This window comes from Limanda limanda, chromosome 11 (genome assembly GCF_963576545.1).
Source record: "Limanda limanda chromosome 11, fLimLim1.1, whole genome shotgun sequence".
NCBI lineage: Eukaryota > Metazoa > Chordata > Actinopteri > Pleuronectiformes > Pleuronectidae > Limanda > Limanda limanda.
The window spans coordinates 5,030,684-5,055,672 of NC_083646.1; the positions used below are offsets into that span (position 1 = coordinate 5,030,684).

The 24,989-nt window shown below is 43.5% G+C and overlaps 1 protein-coding gene across 1 annotated transcript in view; it reads left to right on the plus strand.

Moving 5' to 3' along the window:
* Nucleotides 1-24,989, plus strand: part of syngap1b (synaptic Ras GTPase activating protein 1b) — an 88,387-nt gene that overhangs the window by 48,607 nt on the left and 14,791 nt on the right. Inside the window, exons 3-15 of the mRNA XM_061081420.1 lie at nucleotides 4,475-4,566; nucleotides 8,297-8,418; nucleotides 13,428-13,581; nucleotides 13,948-14,046; nucleotides 17,799-18,038; nucleotides 19,322-19,657; nucleotides 19,758-19,902; nucleotides 20,869-21,013; nucleotides 21,171-21,407; nucleotides 22,172-22,373; nucleotides 22,754-22,956; nucleotides 23,660-23,861; nucleotides 24,232-24,825. Coding sequence (XP_060937403.1) covers nucleotides 4,475-4,566; nucleotides 8,297-8,418; nucleotides 13,428-13,581; nucleotides 13,948-14,046; nucleotides 17,799-18,038; nucleotides 19,322-19,657; nucleotides 19,758-19,902; nucleotides 20,869-21,013; nucleotides 21,171-21,407; nucleotides 22,172-22,373; nucleotides 22,754-22,956; nucleotides 23,660-23,861; nucleotides 24,232-24,825 — 2,771 coding nt within the window. The remainder of the gene's footprint in view (nucleotides 1-4,474; nucleotides 4,567-8,296; nucleotides 8,419-13,427; nucleotides 13,582-13,947; nucleotides 14,047-17,798; nucleotides 18,039-19,321; nucleotides 19,658-19,757; nucleotides 19,903-20,868; nucleotides 21,014-21,170; nucleotides 21,408-22,171; nucleotides 22,374-22,753; nucleotides 22,957-23,659; nucleotides 23,862-24,231; nucleotides 24,826-24,989) is intronic.

Below are 24,989 nucleotides of genomic sequence, written 5' to 3' on the forward strand. Positions count from 1 at the left end.
ATCATCTCTAATGTGAAAATATAAAATGTCCACAATTAAAAGTACCTTTACCGAGGCTAAAGTATATTTCGCTATTTTAAAGCATGGCGGAAAAGATCAAAATGTAATGGGAATTTCATGGAAATCAGTTCTGTGTTTTTTTTTGTTTAATCCTAATTATAAACGAAGAAGCTGTGTCCCAAATGTGTCCACACTTTCCTGAGTTGGATCCTTTTTTGGGGCCAAATTATCCTCGGAATCATTTCACTTCGGTTAAAACTGTTTTTCCAAAAGATGACAGGACACAGCTCAAGAAGAACGGACTCTGGTGAAAACGACGGTGCAGGTGAACAATGTGCACCCTGGTCATAGTTCACTGATCCTATCATACCTCAGTGTCTCAGTGCGTGGGAGCTGAGAAGCAGAGGCTGGGTCATCCTCTTTAGAGACAGAAAGTCGGAGTCAATGAAAAGAAACAGGTCGAGCTGCTTCGTGTCACTCCGCCCTCCGTCTCTTCCCTCAATCTCTGTCCTCGTTAGAACTGGTTTTGAAGCTTGTTGAAGGGATTTTGAAACCAGACTGAAGTGGGTTTGTTAAAGCTCCTGTTCCCTTGCATCGCTCCGGGCGTAATGACGCGGCTCACACAGCTGGAGGAAGATGTTCAACCTGATCAACTATTAAAATCATTCATGGGTCGGGGTCTGTCATGGTTAGTCACACTACTTAAATCAGTGTCTTCTAATACACACTTATTGCACTCGGTGAAAAACAACAGCAGCTGTGAGGACCTGAATCAGATAAAGACTTGGTTGACTTCCAGCAGAAAACCAAGACCCCCCCCCCCCCTTCTCCCCCAATGAATCCCTCCATTGGAGGATGTAATAAAACATGTGCTCTCTCTAAATCGTGCAAATCCTAATTGGCAACAACAAGATCAAGTGTTGTTTATTTTAATCACCTCAAGGTTTAGAACAGTACGCCAACACTTTGTGTTTTTTTCAATCTCACTGACGTCTAAAGCTAAACCCAAACAACACATTACATGAGACCGATGCCATTTGAATCGGAAATCAACTTTTCTGCTCCTCTAGTGAATAGTTAGGGAAACAATTAAGTGGATGTTGAAATCGTTGCCTTTTAATCGACATAGCTGCAGCTATAATGCATCTGTAATAATGATCTTCAGTCGGCATCACCCCTGATATTTGACTCTTGTGGATATACAAAACCCTTAAAGGGACTCTTACCTTTGTTGCATTTGAGAATTACAGCACATTCAAATCATCCCGCCTTCCTCCAATGCCCCACCCCCTCGTTCCCATCCGCGGTGTTTTAAACTTTTGTTTTTCCCCCTGGGAGCGGCTGTTTCAGTACGCCGTGGACCACTTTGGTCTGCCATCGTCAGTCGCTACGGTCGATACGGTCGCTACTCGCTACTGTCTGCCGTGGAATCAAAACAAACCCTATAGTTGAGGACGCGCCTTGATGACGCGGGCCCGAATGCGCGACAAGAAGCAGACGGGCTTCCTGTCTGTTTCCATGCAGCAAACAGACAGGTCTTCGGTCCGAAGAATTTTATTGGTTGAAGTTTTCACTAAATATTACGAGAGTGAAATAATTGTTTGTTTTAACTCCTGGTGGGTCTGTCTTGCATTTTAGAGTGTCATTACCTTATTAATACCAATTTAACCTTATCCACAAAAAGTGTAAAAATGCAACAAAGGTAAGAGTCCCTTTAAGAAACCCTTGAGCGCTAACGTGAACTGGCCGTAGCAGCCACATCATCTCCTTCAGCTCACGCGCCAACCTTAAACAAATTTAAATCCCTGTATATGTGATTAAAATCAGCTGTCTTTCATGTAAAACCGCTACTTACTGCAGATTAATTCATAAGACTGGTCCACCAGTCAGTCATCCAGGCTGCAGAGTTTCACCAGGCTGGTTTTAAAGCTGTGAGTTTGGGTTTGATGTCTCCGCCGGGTGACAAGCAGCTTCTCTGTAATCTTTTATTCTTCTTGCGTGGTGTGGAGAAGATGTGAGGGACGGGCGGACAGAGTGGGCTGCAAGGCTCCCGGAGAGAAAGGGATCGCAATTTAGAAAGGTAAATGAAAGAGAGCAGTGGGGGGAGAAGGGAGGGCCGATGTGGGTAAAAGAGGAATACAGATGGAGGTTAGTATGAGGAGGGAATGGAGGCTTCTGTACTTCAGATATCTGTGGGGCAGGGAGCAAGGTGTGAAAACAAGAGGGTGCAAGGAAGGGAAAGGAAATTAAAGAGAGAGAGAGAGAGAGGACTGAAGAGAGGCAGAGGGATAAATGCACTATGTGAATTATGTAAAATAGCTGCGTGGGTTGAGAGGAGGTGTGTGTGTGTCTGTGTGTGTGTGTGTGTGTCTGAGTGTGTGTCTGAATATTTGTGCGACTGTGCGATAGAAGAGGCAGAGAGAGCAGAGGAGAGAGCAGGGATGGATAATCAACATGAAAAGTCAGACAGAGATGGAGGGAATGCTTGGAAAGATGAATACAGAAATAGAAGCAAACAAACAAATGTGAGCTAGACTTTGCATCAGAGGAGAAAAGAACCAAAAAAAACAAACATGCAGAGACGTAATGTCTGCTTTGATATCGTCCCGCTGTTGTTTGGAGATAATGCAAATGATTATCTAAGCAGGGCGTCTACTTAGGTGGTCACCCTGGTGTTATTACCGGGGGGATTGTTTGTCCTTATCTGGTGAGGAAATGCAAACATGTCGCTGTTTTCTCTCCGTAACTTTACATTTTCTCTCTGGGTGATGGCGTCCGGGTTAAAACCTTATTTATTGCTCTTTATTCAGGCAAGCGGGGGACAAGGCCTCTGAGAATGTCAATGTCAGTCTGTCTGTTGTGTCACCACCTGGGTCGAGACCTGGAGTCAAACCCCTGGGACGCCATCCTCTGGTTTATGAGCGGAGACTTTCAAGCCTCCAATTTGACCTATTGTTATTTTTTAAACCATAAATGACCATATTTGAAAAGCTCAAAGAAAGTGCACGCCCACCAACACCTGCCACCTGCATCCATTGGCCGGTGTTGTTAGTCACATGGTATCCGAGCCCTGATGCTCATCACACTTCTTCGTCTATTTGACTCTCAATGGGATCCTAATTTACCAAATGAACATCATGTTGTGTTGAAGAAGACTTTAAACCATCGATTGAGACCCTCAAGTCCTCAGGAAAATGTTCACTGACGTTATGAATCGAGTCATTTTCTTACAGACTTGTAAAGAAACTTGGAGTCGCCCTCTGCTGGTCATTAAAGAGTGTACAAGTCCAATGTGTAATGCGGTCTATTCGGCTGACCAACAACCATGTGACTTTGGTGATCAGCTAACTTCTCATGAGTTAGATATCTCAGCTCTCAACTCACGGATCAGTGAGATCACCGTGACATTCATGCTTTCTATATGTTATCTTAAGTTTTAATCTAGCGCCATCATCAGGTCAGAAATGTAAAAAGGCCAAATAACCAAAACTAAAGACATTACAAGCAGTTTTTTGTGTCAGGTGCTAAATAGCTAATCTTATCATTGCTATAGGTTAGCATCTTGAGGTTATATTTGTGGTGTCCCGATTCAGGAGCTGCAGCCAACAGAGGCTAAATCCAGTCAAAGTGGCGTGGGTATATGGCCAAGCAAGCTGTTGGTTGTCCTGTTGCTTTGTGGGTAATTTAATTGAAACAAAAGCACTTGTTCTACGTTCAAGCAGCAGATTTGTTTTTTTATGGCCAAACCGTTTCCTGATTTATAGACACTCACATAGATTTTGAACTTGAATTCTGAGACCGTTCGTGGATTCAGTTTTTTTTTATCTCCGACTGTACATTCTCTCTCTCTCCGTCGTCCATCAAACGCGTGAGACAGGATTTTTATTCTCTTACCTCCCGATTCCGTGCGTGAGGCAGCGAGTCAATAAGAACTTTGTGTGTTTAACGCTCTCTCTCTCTCCTCTCTGCCCGTGAATATCTCCGTTCCCTCCCTCCTCCTCTCAACATGCACACTATTAACATTCGCCTCATCTGACATCCAGACAGAAAATCTATCTCTTCAACAGTCTCTCACCCTTTTTGTCAGCACCCCCCCCCCCCCCTTGTGAGATGAAGGGGTGTGTGTGTGAGTGTTGTGTGTTCTGCAGCAGCTCCGGTGTGACACTGCGTTGTGTTATTTCTGCCTCGCTCACCTCTGACCTCCATCAAGCTCTTGCATTCCTTCGCTCCCCTCCCTCATTCCTCCAGACACCCTGTCAATAACAACTCCCCCATGGCTGTTTATTCCCCCCCGCCCCAGCTTTCTCTCTCCCGTCCCTCTTGCTCTACCTGTGTAAACGGCTGCAGTGTTCGGTCCTGTCCTCGTTTTACCTCCACGCCTCTCGTCCTCTTCTGTGTAATACTGTCTCACCTGTCCACTGCCTCTCTCTCCCCCTCTCTCCTTCTCTCTCTCTCTCTGTCTCTCTCTCTTCAGATCATCGCCCCCGGCGGAAGAGCATCGCCACCGGGAAGCAGCCCAGCATGGACGTCTCTCCCACTGCCCCCCTTCAACCCTTCCGACAATCCGTGAGTAACCCCCTCTGTTCCCGGCCTCGCTCGCTGCCCCCGACCCTCTCGCTCTCCCTCCTCCCCCCTCCCCCTCTCGCTCTGGGCCCGCCCCACACCTGTGTCCGGCGGGCCAGTGGCACCCCGCCCCACCCTTTCCCCCTGGCCCTGGCCGCCTTCCCTTCCTTCGCCTCGTGCCAGCAGCAGCCGCCGCGGCAGCAGCAGAGGCGAAAGGGCTCGAAGAAAGCGCCCGGCACCCCCCCCCTGACCCGCTCGCTGCCCCTCTCCCCCTGCCTCTCCCTCACCCTGCCCCACTCGCCCGCCGCATCCTCCTCCTCCTCCCACCCCTTCTCGTACTGGGGCGGAGACTGGAGGGCCGCCGGTTCGAGTCCAGTGGCGCGAGGAACGTTCATTCCACCACTGCCCCCTGTGGAGGTACGTGACACAACACCAGTGAAGCAGAAACACTGAATAAATTAATTAACAAATATTCATGTTACTAGTGTTTGGTTTCAGGTGCAAACACCTCACCAGGGTGAAGATAGGGTAGTTTGGAAATATGGGAACGTCTCACTCTGACTTCTCAGGTCTCAGAAGTTTGTGCCTGAACAACTTCACTGTGTGCTGATTCTGTTTAAGTGCAGTGGGATTTAAAAGGGCTCCACTGCATTTTGTTAATTTGTTTGCAGCATTTAAATATCATCATTACGTAAAGATGCAGCCGTCCAGAATTTAGTTTAGAGATGATAGAGACCGGACCGGAAGTACAGTACAATAACAACAATAAGGTGTTTCTCTGTGATGGAGAGTGTTGTGACCCCGTGTGCGCCGGGGTCAGGCCTCTTAATATCGTCGATATCGTTTCCTCTCTTTATATATAATTGATTTCCATCAGTCTGTGTCTCGCTCTGCATGTGAGCAGGAAGAGGAAGCTGATCGAATTCGTAATTCACAACTTTGTGCATGAACGTTACTTCATTGTGTGCTGATGCTGTTTAAGTGCAGTGGGATTTAAAAGGGCTCCACTCCATTTTGTTAATTTGTTTGCAGCGTTAAAATATCATCATTACGTAACGATCAAATTAAATAGTAAAGTTCTACGTTGAAAATGTCCCTCAACCAAAAGTAAGATAGTATCATATTAGTAGAAAAAGTATCAAAAATTAAAGTTCCTATATTGCAGTTTGTTCTCCCTTCATCCAAGATGACGTCATCAGTCCTGTTGACTCTGATTCAATCTCAATCCTCACATTTACAGAAAAAAAGATAAAACCAGTATTTACTCTTAAAATGACTAAAATAATTGTTCATGTAAATCTCATCATCTAAATGCTGATTTATAATCGACTAATTGATTAATCAGCATATTCTTTCAGATCTGTATTGTATCACTGGAGATTTATCATATATGCATTAATTTGTAAATAGTTGTAGTATCTAAACGCAGCTAAATAATAAAGGACAATATGTTGCTCTTACATATGGTGAAGTATGAAATATTAAAGAAAGGTACTGTGAGTACATGTTCAGTGCTGCCTATGAACCAACACTCTTCACTTTGAGCTCCATTAACCCAGACAGCAATTTATTTTAGGTTTGACAATTAGTGTTCTAAAATAACATTTCTAATTATTATCTAATAAAATGCATCTGCCAAATGTGGAAGGCTGTAAATGAGCCGAAACCCTAAATGACATCAGTAATCTGCTTCAAGCTGACGTGAACCCACAGACGACTCCGGCTCAGTGGTTCTCTGCGTCTGATTCCAACACAGCCACAGGAGATGAAGTCAGAGTCTCCTTCCTTTTCTCTCACTTCATTCTCTCTTTGTGATTCAGGCTTTTCTCTCTCTCTCCCTCTCACTGTACTCAATAGTTTTTCTTTTCAAGACTTTAAGTGTCAGACGTAGCGGCAAATCAAATCAGATTTAGTCACGCAGGCTATTAGCTCAGAACCAGCAGATGGAGCCAAGTCTTTAGTCATATCCTCCAGACAGGCTTCAAAGCCATTTGACTCATTCCAGATGACGAGGTGTCATTTCCCTCCAGCCATTCTGCTGCTGAATAATTCTGTCATGCTATAGGTGCGTGAATGACATTACAGCGAGTCTTCAGGATCCACCTGAACGCTGAGTGAGAGCAGCTCCTCCACGGCAGAGAGGGAGATAAGAGAGGAGGAACATCAAGTGATTTTTCATGCATGTTTAGAGACATTTGAAGTTATTTTCACAGCTATTATTGGTTTAGAGTGAAAAGGAAGCAGCTTTGAAATGTGATGTTTTGGATTCATGCACGTGAGAGTATTATTGTTTTATAATGCTATTAGAGGGAAGACAACTTTCTGAGGGGAAGTATCTCAGGTGTGAAATATCTCTGCAATTATAATAATAAATGATTAATTCATAGATTAATCGATAGGTCTATAAAATTTGGATTTGAGCTTTTCATGGTTAACAATCCAAGTCGTAAAGATAAATTGACAAAGTGATTTATAGATAATTAACTTTTATATTCCGAGAATCTTTATGACACATTATATTTAAAAATGTCATATTTACCATGACACAAAGAAAAATATAGTTTTTTCAGGAAGTGAAACATGAACGAGTGATTTCTCACCCGCTCTTAGATTTGAAATTCTGTGATTATTGACTTGTTTCACTTTGTCTCGCTTTAAATGTAACATGACGTGAGGTTACATGTTAATTCTCTCAGAGAGAAAACATTATATGAATAAATAATAATAAGCATTATATTGTTAGGTGTTATTAGACCGATATGCTGCTATATAAGATGATTTAATTGATTTTAGGGCTGGGCAAGTTAACTCGTTTTAATCGAGTTAACTCAAGTGATGAGTTAACTCGATTAATTATTTTATCTCGCATTAACTCAGGTTTGATTATTTATTGTTTTATTGTGAAAGTCAGGCTTTTATTTTGTGAAAGTCTGTTGCTGACTGCTGCAGAACAGGAAAAAAGAAAATAATTGGCGGATAAACAATCGAGTTAACTCATCACTTGAGTTAACTCGATTAAAACGAGTTAACTTGCCCAGCCCTAATTGATTTATTTGTTGTGTTAATCCTCAGCTCTTGACTTTATATCTTTTTTTTTTATCTAGAGCTTTAATAGTGTGTTGTTATCTTCAAACTGGACTGTACCATTCACAGTGTTTATGTTTGTAATAAGCACTTATACCACGTGTATTGGTGCGGGAGTGTCGGGGGGGGCGGACGCCGTCATGTTCTCCCTCCTCAGTGATAAGTTTCCTGTTTCAGTTTCTGTGATTCTGTGAGTTTTTGATCGTCTATGGAAGCTCACACAGGACAAACTGCTCCCCCCCCCCTACTGTGAGCCTCCCACTGCCGCTCTGGACTGTGTGGCTCACCACTGCCCACCGCAGGCTCGGCCAGGACACTGCAGTTCTCTGTGGACGTGTGGGTGTTTGATTCCTTGTTGATAATAAATATACCTTGTGTTCTCCCCCCCCCCACATCATGCATTATGTGTTTCATTTGTGTGTCCGTCTGATTTCTGTGTCGCCTAATTACACCACCCGACCCAAACCACACCGACTTCCTCTGTTCATCACACTCTCCACTCCTCCATCCTGTCTTCACATCTCGACCATGCTGGCGTCATGCACACTCCACTTTTCCATCTGTTTGCCCTTGCTCTCCTCCTCCTCCTCCTCCTCCTCCTCCTCCTCCTGCTCTTCTTCTTCTTCTTCCTCCTCCTCCATCGCTCCAGAGTTTCCTCAGTAGAAGGTTGAAGGGCTCGATCAAGAGGGCCAAGAGTCAGCCCAAACTGGACCGAACCAGCAGCTTCCGCCACATGATCCTCCCCCGCTTCCGCAGTGCCGACCAGGACAGGTCAGTGTGTAGTGTGATTTAAGATTTCCAGAGTTCATGTGTGGATGTTTCTGCCGTGTGTCTGGCTGCGTGTGGCCCTGCAGTGTGTGTGTGTAGCTGCATTTATGTATGAAGTTTTGTTTGTGTAATGCACGTGATGACACAATTCACCCTGCTTAGACTTTCTGAAGCATCGCTCTGACGGTAACAGGATGTTGGGATGAGACATCACTCAGTCAGTGGTTGTTTAACAGACGTTTCAGAATCACGTCTGTTTAGAAAAGTGCCAGTTTTACAAAATGCAGCCGTCCAGAATTTTGTTTAGAGATGATAGAGACCGGACCGGAAGTACAAGAACAAGAATAAGGTGTTTCTCTGTGATGGAGAGTGTTGTGACCCCATGTGCGCCGTGGTCAGGCCGTTGTTATTGTCGATATTGTTTCCTCTCTTTATATATAATTGATTTCCATCAGTCTGAGTCTGGCTCTGCGTGTGAGCAGGAAGAGGAAGCTGAAGGAATTCGTAATTGTTCCAGTGAAACAGCTCCGATGATAATTGTAATATGTAAATACTACAATTACGACAAATATTGTGTTGACATGACTCATATGACAATATTATGCAAATAAATCCGGCTCCTTCTAAATCAATCAATCAACTATGAATAATAATATTAATTTAATAAATTAATTGAAAATTGGTTTAATTATAATCCAATCACTCAATATAATCATAATAAAAATTATAATTTGTTAATTCTTCATTTGCCAAAAGGAAAGAAGAAAGAAAGAAATTGATTGATATTATTACCTCTCTTTCTCTCTCTCTCTCTCTCTCTCTCTCTCTCTCTCTCTCTCTCTCTCTCTCTCTCTCTCTCTCTCTCTATCTCTCTCTCTCTCTCTCTCTCTCTCTCTCTCTCATATCTCATGCCGCTATCTTTCTATCGTTCACTTATCTTTTTCGATCTTGTAAAGTCTTGTTATTATTTTTGCACACTCATGCTTCACTCTCTCCTACAAATTAAAACGCTCAGCACCCTCGTTGCTTCTCTGTCGTGCCGATGCACAACCATCCCCGCTCTCTCCATGGCAACCAGCAGACAGCCATATGGTGGCTGTATAGACCATAATGAGTCAGTGGGAGAGTTGCATAATTATACCTCCTCTCTCTCTGGATCGTACTGTCGGGGTGACAGCTCTGACGTTCTTCAGCCACAGCAGCACAAGAGCAAAGTATCTGAGGAATCAGAGTTTGGATTTCGACAAAACAGTCATATTGAAGATGCCAGAATAAAGTTGTAATTTAATGAATAAACAGTCATAATATCTAGGAAAAGAAAGAACATAAAGGAAATAACCAGCCGGGCCCTGCACCAATCCCCTGTTATAGATATTAAATAAAATAATGTACTGAATTATCTTTGTTTCCAGTTTCATAAGTTGTGCTGTTTAGCCTTTAACATTTGGTTTGACACCTGCCATGAACATGTTTTCACTTTTTTCTTCCCGTTTGTGTAAAAACATAAAATCTAGTACTATTCGTATATATACTTGCAGCTCCACCTTGACAAATCTCCTTCTCTTACCCAGATTTGCTCACAGGGCCACAACAGACAGGAAGGTTGATTCTAGATTTCATCTCCTTGTTGTTTTAGGGAATAATTGATAATTTGTTTTGCCTATAAATTGAGTAAAATACTGAAATAAATCAGATGTATCTCTCTAAAGTCTAATTTGACATTTTCAAATGATCTTATTTTGTCCCAAACTCAAAGATATTCAGTCTTTAGATGAACAGAAACAACAAATATCGCAATTAAGAAACTGGAACAAAAGAGTGAATTGTTTTGCTTGAAAAATAAAACGTATATAAAAGCATCTGCTGATCAATATTCTATGGATTGACGAAGTGATTCATATAGTTTTTAGCTCTCAGTTTATTTAAAAGCTCCAAGTGAACGGTTACAGCCGACAGCTCAAACTTCCGATGTGAACAAGGTCATGTTGATGGTATTACCTCGGGAGAAAGGGCACTCCGGAGAGCCAGGTGTCAGCCAGGGTGCGTTTCCACATGATTTATTCATCTGGGAAGGTTGTAGATGTCTGTTATCCCCGCTCGGTCTGAGGAGACGGACTAAAAGAAGTCATCTTGTAAAGTCGAGGTTGTTTTCCAAGGCCTTCGCCACATGTTCACAGCTCCTGGTTTCCTCTGGACGTTTCCTGTCAGCGGCGTCCGTGAACATCTGCAGCTTTGTTCTGTATCACTCCCTGTTTTTATCTTGATTCATCCAGGGAGGATTTGCTGAGAACACTTTGTTTTCCAGCATGGATCTAAAATCATGCAGCCGTAAAAGAGCAGCTCCCAAACAGGCTCTAAAAGCTGCAGTGATATTTATGGTTACACATTGTTTTTCAATACCTGCTCATTAGAGTTCCTCTCCATTAAATACTACAGGCCTCTCCATCGTATACAGCTCCTATAACTCTTCTAACAAAATGTGGTATCTTCACCTGTTTGTTCTACAAAGCATTATATTTTAATTATCAAATCAACTGTTGATTTATTTTATTGATTTAGCGATTAATTATAAAATGGTCAATATGAGCATCAGTGTTTATGTTTTCTGATATAAAAACTGTTATTTTACAGAATTAACAATGCAGAAAAGATGTGTATTTATGTATGTAAAGAAAAAAAACTTGTTGATTATCTTAATTCCAATGCCAAACACTTGGTCCTATTTATAACAACGTTTAAGGGTTAAACTGTAAAATATGAAGCCTCAAATCAATTATCTTTATTTTAAGAGTTTGATAATGATGGTTATTTATTCGTATCGGCCCCTCAAAAATCTATAGCATTGTAATTTTTACCTGATAACTGACAGAAACGTGTAATCAAGTGTTGACGTTTTGATTATTTTCCAATATTATTTTATTAAAATAGCCTTTTAAATAGTGCCAAGAGGTCAGAAATTAGTCAAAAATGTTCTTCCCAGTTTCTTAGAGCCTTTATATGACATCTTCTTATGTCTTGTTTTGTCTTAGCAGCAGATACACAGATGTAAAAAAGAGAATAAGACAATACACATCACAATCGAGAATCTGGAATCTGCTGCAGATAAACTTTGTCCTCTCGTTCCTGTAAAATTAGTCAAACTAACCAGGGCTCTAATTAACATCTCTCTTCATTTTGTATTCATCTTTTTTCCAAATAATTGATTCGTCATTTATTATCAGTGTCAACTGTTATCTTTGGGTTATTCTGGGAAAAATGTTAAAGTCCTGAAAGCCCAAAATATCTTGTTTTATCTTGTTTTATCTTATCCAGCCAATAGTCTAAAAGTTACAGATATTAATTTTTAAACAATTTAAAACAGAGAAACACAGACTATGGTTGTGTTTGACATTTCAGCTCAATTAAATGTCTTCAAAACTCCAAGTGAATGTTCTGTTGATTTACTAATTGATGAGTCACAGCTGCTTCATTGAGTTTCATTTATTTTCACAGCAGAAAAACACAAAACCCGTTTTCAGAGTCTCATTGAATCAGTTTGAAAGTTTCATATTAATCATCGCTGCTGCTTGAGGTTCTTTTCAGTTCATCAGTCTTATCACATTAATATAATTTGTGTAACTTTCTTATACCTCCTCTCTATCCCTCCATCCCTCCATCCCTCCATCCCTCCATGATCTCTTCCTCTCCTCCGACCTGTTCACATCCTCCCTCCCTTCCTTCCGCTCCTCTTCCTCTAATCCGCGCTCTCACTTTCTTCCTCTCCAAAGAATCCGCTGTTTACATAATCGACGTGATCTCCTCCGAGAGGTCTTCTCCCTCGACCCCCCCCCCCCCCGCCCATCCCTCACCTCGTACTCCGTCAGTCTTTTCTTTTCTCCCATCCTCCCATGACCTCCCCCACATTCTCTCTCTCCTCTCCTCATCTCTGTATTCCCCTCAACCTGACTCATTCCTTTGGGTCTATTTTTATCTCTCTCTCCCTCTCTCTCTCTCTCTCTCCATCTCTGTGTTTCTCCCCCTCTCCTGGTCCCCCACATGTAATCAGTGTTCTGTTGATGAACGTTATGATTGAACATAGACAAAAGCAGCGCGAGCGCAAGAGGAGAAGCTGAGAGGTGGACGTATAGCACGGAGGATAAGCAGGATTCTTTTTTCTAGTTTCTGTCCTCTCCATCCCCTGTTTCCTGCTCTGAGGGTCTTCGTCACACCTGAGCGTCTCTTCTCGTCCTCCGGTTAGAACGAGTGTGTCCTCGTACGTGCGTCTCAGTGACTCTGCTGAGCTGCTCTGTCGTTGTTCGGACTTGCTGCATGCACATGTGTGTGTGGGAGTCAAGTGTGTGTGTGAGCGTGATGGATGGATTTAGTGGAAGCCTTGTGCACTTCTGTGCTGTGAGTCCACGGCAGGATTAATGTCGCTGTTTGTGTTTGTAAAATTATGTTTGTGGAGTTTAAAATATTTTTGCCCTGAGGGGGAAATAGACTTTTATTGGTAAGGACAGCTGCGCGTAAGCTAAAAATAAATAAATAAAATATCTGGTTTATATGTGCTGCATCTTGTCTCCAGTTGTCCTAATTTAATAATAATATATCATTTTAATGTTGTGTATTTGCTGACATGACACTGTGTGTGAAATCATTCACACATCAAACTGAGCCTTTCAGAATAAGAGCGCAGAATCAGAGATTTTTTGTCAGCAGTGTTTTCCTCTTTCTCTCTCTTTGCCTCTTTGGAATATGAAGGTTTTTGGCTGTGACTCATTATCCAGTGCATCATATGTGCAAATAGATATAAATAATTCTGTATTTATGTTCTAGTATCTGTACTATTTGCTAAAAGACACATTTTGTGTTACTGGTAAAGAGTCCTCTTTCTTGGAACTGGATATTTATGACTTTTATTGGTGATGACAATGTTGCAATCAAATTCCCATAATCTGATATTCTTGTCCACCGTGTCCTCTTCAGTGAAGAGCTCCTCCCCTTCATCTAACCACGACTCTGTCTCCTCCCAGGACCCGTTTGATGCAGAGCTTCAAAGAGTCCCACTCCCATGAGTCCCTGCTGTCCCCCAGCAGCGCCGCCGAGGCCCTGGACCTCACCCTGGACGAGGACGCCATCATCAAACCTGTCCACTCCAGCATCCTGGGACAAGAGTACTGTTTTGAGGTGAGAGGCGAGCTGCAGTGTGGAGCCACGGCGCCACACCCCCCCCGCTCAGAGTGAAGTGTACAGAGCAGCAAATAGCACAACACAACTGTTGATCCATCCTGACAAGTGACAGTGATGTGAAATGAAATATAGTTTATTTTTTTAATATATTTTAAAAATAGAAGAAACCAGGACACTGGGAAATGAGGCCCTGTCCCTTTATAATGTGCTGCAGGAGTCTGTCAGCTTTTCAGTCACATGTCCATTAGTGGAACCTGACAGAGGTTGAGAGTGAATGCAAGACATTGTTGTGGCGCCCCAGTTGCAGTCTCCATGGTTACTAATGGCTGTGGTTGTTGAATTTGCTATTGGCTATAACCTCAGGTGACTACGGCGTCGGGAACCAAGTGCTTTGCGTGTCGCTCAGCTGCAGAGAGAGACAAATGGATCGAGAACCTGCAGAGAGCTGTCAAGCCCAACAAGGTGAGGGGAGAGAAAGGGATGCGGTAGAGGAAGAAAAGAGGAAAGGATCCCTCTGTCTGTGTGTCTCTCTCTCTCCTCCCCATCTGCCGTTGTTGTCTGTTGTCAATACGAGCGCACCGCTTCATTCCTCTGTGTGCACTCCATCCTCGTGTCTGTGTGTGTCTGTGTGGAACAATGTAGCCGCCTCTCCAAGCAAAGGAAAAACGCTAAAGCTGCGGGAGGTAGAGTCGCAGGGAGGGAGGAATCGGAATTGTTGTTTTGAGAAAACTTTGACATCCTTAACTCAGGTGATGAGACGTGAGTAAAGTGCCACACAGCAGGTTGGTGTTCACCGGCCCAGCGTGTGGGAGACGTGATGCTACAGAAACCTGAAGGGACTGGAGGTAGAAGACGGAACATTGTGAGTCCAGGTCTGTTCCCTCTGGAGCTCAGGCAGGAATCGAACCTGTGGAAAGATCTGTTCTTAAGAGGCAGATACAAGTGATTTCAACTTTACGGCCAAAGTTCTTCATCAATTAGGAATTACACACGCAAAAAAATATAATAATAAACAAACTAAAATAGTGACAGGAATGTTAAACAGTTAAAACTAACATTGCTCTAAAATTTCAATTAAAAGATATAAATAAAGAAAGATATTTTAAGAACAGAGCGAATTTTCCTTTGGTCCCTTTTTAAATAGATTACATAAATGAACAAAAATGGAATATGTTTCCACGACAAAGTTATGAACATTTATATTACAACACATCACCATCATGATTATGTATTACATTTTTAAATTTTGAGGTTTTTAATTAGATTTTTGATGCACAGCAACCTTTTTTTATCGGTTCTTTTTGCAGTTTTCTGTCCTAAATCAATGTTCATGTCACTGTTATCCTATCGTAGGCGATCACATTCTCTTATATAATACCTTCAGGAGTTTTACATGTAGGCAACTGGACTTGCTTGTGTTTCCTGAAGACGTTTCACCTCATTCCAAAGGCTTCTTCAGTTCTGAAGACTGAGAATCTTCACACATACGCTACAACAGACTTTGGAATGAATTTACTTCGACGAGTCCAGGAGAGAACTTGAAGGAAACCTGCAGACGGCAACTTGCATTTCAACCCCGAGATGGAAACAAAACACAACTCCCACTTGCTCACATCGAGTGACTGAACTGTGAAAGACGGCCGAGCTGGAAGAATCCTGCAGGAAAGATTCAGATCCAGATCCTTCACAAGCTCATGCCTTCGAAACACAAAGACTGAGCAGATGCATGAAGAACTTTCATCACATGGAATGAAGAAGCCTTTTGGGGATGAGAAGAGAAACGTCTCCAAGAAACACAAGCAGGTCCGGTTGCTGAAATACACTAGTGCATCTCCTGAAGAGACCATGACCACTGAGAAACTTCACAGTTCTCTTTTATTCAGTGTGTAACTTCGTCAAAACCTTCCCTCTTAGTTTTATCTCTCCGGTAATGTTTTCTAATCGTTTCTGGTCCTCTAATATATCAACTTCTAAACTTGTCATTTCTCGTCTACTGATTTCCAAGAGCAGGTGTTTGAAGCTCACCTGTGAAACTCTTCTTCTTCTTGACATTCTTTGTGAACGGGTGAAGCAGTTTTAAATCCATTGGTTTTATCATCAAACCTCGACAAGGTGCACGTTGTTCTCATCTGTGATGACCATGTCTCTTATTGTTAATTAGGTCAAAGGAGATCCTCATCCTTTCATGCAGTTGTTTAAGAAAACAAGATGTGCAGCTTTTAAGATGCTGGGATTTTATATCCATCCTCACAGCTGGAGAAAAACAAAGCTCAGCTCTTCATATCAGCTCGGAGTAAAAAACCACTATCCTAATTATCACCAGTGCCCTGAAATAACTTCACTTCTGATTCAATGCTATATCAATAAAACTGACTCGATTTCACAGTTCTGTCAAACTGTCCCCTCTCGGTTATTAAAGGGACTCTTACCTTTGTTGCATTTGAGAATTACAGCACATTCGAATCATCCCGCCTTCCTCCAATGCCCCACCCCCTCGTTTCCCCTCAGCGGTGTTTTTTCTTTTGTTTTTCCCCCTGGGAGCGGCTGTTTCAGTACGCCGTGGACCACTTTGGTCTGCCATCGTCAGTCGCTACGGTCGATACGGTCGCTACTCGCTACTGTCTGCCGTGGAATCAAAACAAACCCTCTAGTTGAGGACGCGCCTTGATGACGCGGGCCCGAATGCGCCACAAGAAGCAGACGGGCTTCCTGTCTGTTTCCATGCAGCAAACAGACAGGTCTGTCGGCCAATAAGGTCCTTCGGTCCGAAGAATTTTATTGGTTGAAGTTTTCACTAAATATTAAGAGAGTGAAATAATTGTTTGCTTTAACTCCTGGTGGGTCTGTCTTGCATTTTAGAGTGTCATTACCTTATTAATACCAATTTAACCTTATCCACAAAAAGTGTAAAAATGCAACAAAGGTGAGAGTCCCTTTAAAGACAAGAAGTGAACAGGCAGCTTTGATGGCAACCGGGGACCGAAACGTTATTAAGCCAGACTGAGATGAAGCATCACCCGGGCTGAGTGCCTGGTCCAGATGCTCCGGCTGCAGGGGTCCTGGCTGAGTCATGGAGCTCCAAGGACTCCGTGTGGGGGCTCTCCCCCCCACCCCCCCCCCCCCCGCCCGAGGCAACGTGCTCGGTGCAACTCGCACCAGATGCGTCGACAGAGATAAGACCCGCTGCAGAGACCGGGAGTCCTTACCAGGCTTTTTGAAAACCCGCTTTGAGCTTCGATTGTTTGGTTTTTCCAAAGCCGAGCAGCCGCCCCCCCCCCCACCCTGCTGCAGAGCTCTGTTTAGTTTTTTTGATAGTGAAATCCAGACAGGACAGAAACTAGTGAGGATGTAACGTGATATCATAGGAAGAGGCCTGGAGCCCACGCTGATCTTTCTGCGCTGAACGTGCACGGAGCAGACTGAGACACCAGATGCCCGGCACAGTAAAACTTTGGGGGCTTGTAATTAATTTGGATCTTGTGTTTGGCGCCGGGGGTCAGAGAGCGTGCAAATGGAGAATCTAAAGCGCCGCGGATCTCGCTGTTGCTCACGTTCCCGAGTCGTCTAAATTAGGACTTAAATAGTCTGGAGCAAACAAACAGGGGGGGCAAACAACAGTGGCATTTCCAGCCCAGTTGAAATGAGTCAGCCCCCCCCCCCCCCCCCCAGTCCACTGAAACATCACACAGCAATCATCCCGGCACGCTCTCCTCCCGTGGGGGATGTCAAATATAGCTCGGTCTTTGTGATCCTGATTAGGAAGTGTAGCTGTCTACACAAACATTACCACCATTGTGCGTCCCCCCCCCCCCCCCCTTGTCTTTGTAGCACATTGTGTCGTTTGTGTTGTTTCTATGTCAAAGTTGATTACTTTTTTTTCAACCCAGTCTGTCCGAGCTGCTCCTCCGATCCCTCATGTCTTCTCCTCTTTGTCGTGCCGTCTTCTGTCTTTTCATTCAAGTCCTGAGTTGATATCACTTCATCAAACGACGCCTTCAAATCCACAGAAGATCAACCACCGTGTCGTCAGCCATTTCTTTCCAGTCATCAACTCTGTTCTCCTGCAGGCTGCCCTGCTGTCGCCTCTCACACACACACACACTGTCTCTGCTTCCATTTCAGTTCGTCATCCATAACCTCTCTCTGTTCACCGTTTAATGAGTCTGTAATGAGACGCACTTGACCTTATTTGACCCGATTCCATCTCCACGCAGGACAACAGCCGGAGGTCGGACAATGTTCTCAAACTGTGGATCATCGAGGCCCGCGAGCTTCCAGCCAAGAAGCGCTACTACTGCGAGCTGTGTCTGGACGACATGCTGTACGCGCGCACCACCAGCAAGCCGCGCACCGACACCGTGTTCTGGGGCGAGCACTTCGAATTCAACAACCTGCCAGCCATCCGCAACCTGCGCCTTCATCTATACAAGGAGACGGACAAAAAGAGACGCAAGGTGATGAAGAGATCCGAGGTAACGCAGAGGCAGTGTCCCGGTATTTGGTTTGTTTGTGAGAATGAAATGACTCACTCAAATGCACCAAACGTGGAAAGACACTGATGAACCGATGCGCAATTATCACCTGAGTCTGTGAAGCTCTATGAAGCTTTAGAGTTTGAATTCATTGTTTATCTGTCCAGCCACGATGTCAGGCAGCTGTAAAAACCTCCTCAACACAATCTGCTCGGCTGGTGATGAACTGGTGAAGCATTGAGCAGCTTTAGAACCAGATGTTTCCCTCAGGAGTTGGTGGAGACCAAAAGCAGAGCGTGCAGAGAGTGAATGCTGCGCTTGGGCCACATGTGTCTGCTGCAGAGTAGCATAGGTTTCTGCCATGACTACTTTATTTCCTCAAATAAAAGTACGGCTATATACACTAAACTAAATACCAGGACTCTACAGTATGAAGCTGTGCATCTCCTGGTCCTGCTGTAACAATCAAAACCTTGTTTAAACAAATGAATCAGTCAACAGAAACGTGAGATTGCCTTTACTTTAAACGTACAGGAATATTTATGTGTGTGGCGTATTCGACAGAAATTGAAACTGTGGTGAAAGATCTTTTTATTTGTCTATTTTGCTGTGAACCTCAAGCAGTAGACAGTAGATGTGAGTGTCACAAATATAAAACGTTGCTGGTTTAAATCCGAGCTGTGATTTTATGTGGAATAAAATGACTCAAAACACGTAACATAATCCCAACGATGAATTTTGTAGTTTGAAGTCAAAGCCGTTTATCAACCCTGGAACAAAAGCTCTGCTGTTCCAACATTGTCACAACAGAAATGAGCAGTTTGGCTCAGGTTCAGAGCATCAGTCCAACCATGGGAAGAGGAAATATACTGTGAGTGGCAGAAACACTCAAAACCAAACAGTTATGATTATCCATAGAAAATGAGAAGCCAGAATTAATCGCAATAATTGATGAAACAATCACTGAGTCGTGCAAAAGATCAACAAGCCAATAAACTCCCTGCTGGTAATAAGCATTTTGGAGCTTTTGTGTTATTTGGCAGTGAAAAATCTTGTTTTTTGTCCCTTTATGTTTAAAGTAAAACGTTTTCTCATCAAAAGCTACAAATAGGATCATTCGATTTTCAATTTTGTACATTTCTAGCGTCAAACATCAACACTCCGGGGATCCAGTGTTTGTCTTTCTTAAATCAGCACATACGCTTTAGATTGACTTGGAAAATACAGACTTATCGCAACTAATATCTGTGTTTTTATTGTTGAAGGAAAAAAGCACATACTTAGGACTGGTAAGCATCCCCATCTCCAGCATCACGGGCCGCCAGTTTGTGGAGCAGTGGTACCCGGTCATCCAGCCCAGCGTCCTCACCAAGGGAGCGGGCGCCGGGGGAGGGAAGATCATCAACGCATCCCTACGCCTCAAGTCCCGCTTCCAGACCATGAACATCCTGCCCATGGAGCTGTACAAGGAGTTTGCAGAGTACGTCACCAATAACTACCGCACACTGTGTGCCGTGCTGGAGCCCGTGCTGAGCGTCAAGAGCAAAGAGGAAGTGGCGTGCGCCCTCGTGCACATCCTGCAGAGCACCGGGAAGGCGAAGGTACGGGGAATCACTGAATCTGACCTTTTTTTCCTGAGGTTTGTGCTGATATGATCTCGAGCAAAGCTTCTTTAAAATCACAGTTTTCCCTCCTCCGCAGGATTTCCTTTCAGACATGGCGATGTGTGAGGTGGACAGATTCATCGACCGAGAACACCTTATCTTCAGAGAGAACACTCTGGCCACCAAAGCCATAGAAGAGTACCTCAAACTGATCGGACATAAGTACCTCAAGGATGCTATAGGTGAGCCAGAACAGTGGGGTCCTGTTTGACAGCTGCACGACATTCACACCGCTTTCAAATAAAGAGGATGAAGTTTCAGAATGACAAAACTTTTTTAAAAGCCAAAAAAAATCCTCCCTAACAATCCTGCTACTCACTTTTTTCTCAGCCTTAGTCTGGTTTGTTTGGGAATTGTATTATTATCCAGCTTATTCAGTCAGACTTGTCTTTTCTATTCTGTATTCCAACTCAGCACAAGAAGCTGCAGCTCTCACAGGTGTAGGGAAAGAAAACAACTGTACTTTTCTGTTTGATTTACCAGTTTTATGGATGAAAGTAAAATGTCTAATTTTATTCTACTTTTAGTTGTTTAGTTGTATAAATATAGAACATGTAAAAATAAGAAACCAAAAGCAAATATTATTTTTTGTTTAAATACTATCAGCACCAGGGGAGGGATTGTGCAATAAATACAGTTTCTCTGTTATTTGCCAAGGAAAGTTAAAGTGGTTAAAGATAAGCTTCATTCAACATCTGGAAACGTGTGAAGGAATCCAGATTATTTTACTAGTTTCCTGCTGAATATTGGAGATAAACTCTTGTTTTTAATAACTTCTGAGTCTGTTTAACTGATCTACAGTTCAGCGTTTCTCAATAATAATCAGTTACATAGAGTCAAAGAGGAAAAATACTCCTCATTCAAAGTCAATGAGCCATCAAACTAATTTTGAAATTGCTGTTTTAAGGCTAAAATTGCACATTGTTGCTTTAATGGTGAGATTTCCATCTTCTAAATAAATCTAACTACCGTTGCAGAAGAGTTTGACCTCCATGTAGCTTGGTCTTGGTTTTGTGGCTCATATTTTTAATGGATCATAATGTATTTCCTTATGGTTTGTTGTTGCAGTTGTTGTTGTCATTATTACACTGAACCGATCGTTGCCGTAGTTTCTGCTGTTTATGTCACTAATGAAATGTCATTTTAAGGGGAGTTCATAAGGGCCTTGTACGAGTCAGAGGAAAATTGCGAAGTGGATCCCATGAGAACCCCCCCCTCTGTGCTCCCGGACCACCAAGCCAATCTCCGAATGTGCTGTGAACTGGCGCTCTGCAAGATTGTCAACTCCCATTGGTGGGTAGAAATACATAAATAATACCATTCCTTTGTATTGAGTGTGTATATTTCCTCTCTGCTGTATTAAAGTTTCATGAGGCTTCAGTTTCTGCCGCTGCGAAGCACAGAATCTCTGCCGTCTTTGTCGTATCACATGTTTCATTTCCCTCCACAGCGTTTTCCCCCGAGAGCTGAAGGAAGTTTTTGCCTCGTGGAGAGTGCGCTGTGCCGAGCGCGGTCGAGAAGACATCGCCGACCGCCTCATCAGCGGTTCCCTCTTTCTACGCTTCCTGTGTCCCGCCATCATGTCCCCGTCGCTCTTCAACCTCACGCAGGAGTATCCCGACGAGCAGACCTCACGCACGCTCACCCTCATCGCTAAAGTAGTGCAGAACCTGGCCAACTTCTCCAAGTCAGTTTCATTTCATTCAACTTGCACCAGACCACTGTGTAGTAGACAAGATACCACGTGTGTGTAGATGCAGAACCATCAATCCTGACTGTCGATCAAACATAAAAACATACAAGTAACTTTTGTTTACAAGAAAAAAGGCCTTTTTTTAAACTGATACCTTCCAAATCTGGCCGTCATTTACATTAAAGACTCCAATATTTAAATATGTTTATTTTGTCCTTCCCTGGAGTCAAAATCCTTAAAATAATGTCTGGAGTCATTTTGAAATATTATAACAATGTAAGCTTTGTTTACATGCATTTGTAATTGTTTACAAATATTAGTGGGTCAAAAACAGAGCCCTGCGTAACACCAACATCACATTCATTCTCTTTCTTTCTGAAAAAGTAGCATCTTTGTGCACAATTTGAATTAAAACAACCACATTTTGCTTTATATACATTTTTATGGACATTTTGAGGTTTTTTCCTCCTTCTCCTCATTGCACCAGAAACCTTGAAAAGCTTCTTGTCTGGAATCAAAGGTTTAGTTGCAGACAAATTGACATATATATAATTATATATATTCATGGATTCACACCCAGAAAGTGTTGCAGTGTTTTAGCCTTGACAACACGGCAAATGGAGCTGGAGGAAAACAAAACCTCCTTTTAACGGTTATCATAGATAATGATTCCAGTTGACGTTTGATGCATTACTTTACCTTCTTTTTGGGGCTTTTTCTCGGTCACTTCTCTCCTCTTTCACACCCCCCACCTGCAGGTTTGGCAATAAAGAGGAGTACATGGGTTTCATGAATGAGTTTTTAGAGATGGAGTGGGGCTCCATGCAGCAGTTTCTCTTCGAGATCTCCAACCTGGACAGTGTCAGTAACGCCGGCGGCTTCGAGGGCTACATCGACCTGGGCAGGGAGCTCTCCATACTGCACAGCCTGTTGTGGGAGGTCATTGCTCAGCTCAGCAAGGTGAATGCAAATATGATACACACTATTAACCATGAATGCAACCACATCACAATATTTGTTATTTTTGGGTGCTTTTTCATTCAGAAATTGAAATACTTATATATGTAATCTAGGGTTCGGCCCCAAAACTTCATATCGGCTCTATTTGATGTTCAACAATGAATTTCCACGATTCAATCTGAATTATGTCTCACTGTTCTCTTGTCTGAAACATTTCACAATATAAGGCTGCAAGTCATGACTCAAACTTGATCTGTCATAATCCCCAGGTGAGCAGTAGATATATGACATTTTAATGGACCCCATGTATTAGATTAAAAAAATGTTTAATTATAAATCTGCAGAAGTTTCTGATTAACTTTTTCCCCCTTGAACCGCAGGACGCCATAATCAAATTGGGTCCGCTGCCGCGCCTCCTGAACGACATCAGCATGGCGTTGCGTAACCCTCACCTGCAGCGGCAGCCCAGCCACCAGACAGACCGAGTCCAGGAGAGACAGGCGGACAGGCTGCTGTCCCGGCCCAGCTTCAACAGGGGCATCTCGTCCGACTTTCAAAATCTCATGATGAGGGATCTCAATAGGTAGGAGACGTCTGTCATCGTGAAGAACAAAGCAACAGCTCTGCAAAGCTTTGGGGATTTTACTGTCGTTTTAAAACAAAGTTTCTTTGGTTTCAAATGGTGTCGATGTCAAATACTGTTATTATAATTAAGAGGTAAAAAGTTATGTTAATTGTAAACTACAGTTTTGAAGGAGTTTAATTTTGTATTTCTATTTTTATGTTACTCGATAGGCTACATGAATTTCTTTACATTTCAGGGGAAATTACTTCTTATGTGCATTAATTTCCCAGGCAAAAGTTTCTAGTTACTGTTATTTGACAAGAAAAACAAAACACATTATATATTTATACCGTTTATTAATTTCAACAGATTGTTAAAGATTGAACCTGTGGCTTTTAGACCGAGTCTCCTTACATGTAATCAAGCTGCACCAAATTACACACACTCATAGATATCAGTTGCCTAAATATGCCTGATAGTTCCCCAAAGATCCTGGGGAAATTACATTTGTAAGACCCCTGATCTAAATCTGCACCAAAATTTAATTGGTTCTTCCTTGACATGTATTTCATACTTACAGCAAGGTTCATGGTAATGGGTTTAGTATTTTTTTTGTAATTTTATTAACAATCAAATAATATTTGCAATAACAGTGTTTGTGATGCAGCCTCATAGTTTGTATCTGCAGCTCTTAGTGGCCTTACTCACTCCTGTTCTCCAGCTCTATAGATATCACTCGCTTGCCTTCCCCTACCTCCGCCGGAGGGGTGATGCCATCCCGCGCACAGATGAGTTTTCAGGACCGTGACCACCTTCATCGAGCGCCCTCCAAAGACATGTTTTACGTATCACGCCCCCCCCTGGCCCGGTCCAGCCCGGCCTACTGCACGAGCAGCTCGGACATCACCGAACCCGACCCTAAGGTGAGTTTGACCACACTGACTCGGGGAACCATCATCCCATCCACTAGGTTACCAAAGTGAGGTCGGTATGACGTGCATGTTGGTCATACTTAACAGAATCTGCCATCGTGTGACCGAGGCTGTAGTTTATCATGACATCTGCCTTTTTTCCACTGATTCACCACGCAACTCATCCTAGCGGTATTTCCTGGGAAATACTACGAGGCATTCCGATATCCAGGCCTCGCGGTAAAAACACCCGCACCACCCTCACCCATATCATCCGTGGCCACATAACATACCCAAATTATACGGGGCACCCTAGCCTCTCATATCCCATACTATTTAGATGCTTAGTTTCAGTAAAAGCGTATCTATGATGGACCTCCAGGCTTCCCGAATGAACAGCGTGTCTAACCTGCAGTCGGTGGACATGCTCAACTCCTCCCAGGCCTCCATCGCCGGCATGGGCAGCTTCGGAGGGCTGAGCAGCGGAGGCGGTGGCGGCCTGGGGTCGGGCCTGAGCAGCCAGCTGCGGGCCGGTGGGAGGTTGTCAGCTGGCTCTGGCGGCTCCAGCATGTCCGGCGGCCTCCGGCTGAGCCAGCTGAGCCAGATGGGCACCACCACCGACTCGCTATCCCAGCAGCAGCAACAGCAGGCCGCCGCCATGCGCTACCCGCTTTCCTTCCAGAATCCCCTCTTTCACCTGGCGACCGCTGACGGGCCTCAACAGCAACAGCTCCACCACCAGCACAGCCGGGCTCAACCGCCGGCGCCCCTGCTCCTGACCCCAGAGCCGGACCCCTCCCACCAGGCCTACATCCCACAGTTCGCCCACGGGGGGTTCTCTCGCAGTGAGGACCTGTCCACCCTCAGGACCAGGGACGGTCACCTGGGCCAACCCAGCATCATCCACTCACACAGCTACAGTGACGACTACAGCAGGGCGGAATATGGACGCAGGCAGATGTCCGTGCATGCACAGGTAAATGTAGATCCACTGTTGTCTGGTGTATAAATTATATCTTTAGGGCTTCAACAAACATTTGGGTTGTTTTTATTAAGAACTTTACAAATGCATGAAATAGTGAAAACATCTTTTTATTTTATTGTTTGTTTTGTCTGTTGTTGTGAAATCAGACAAAAGAT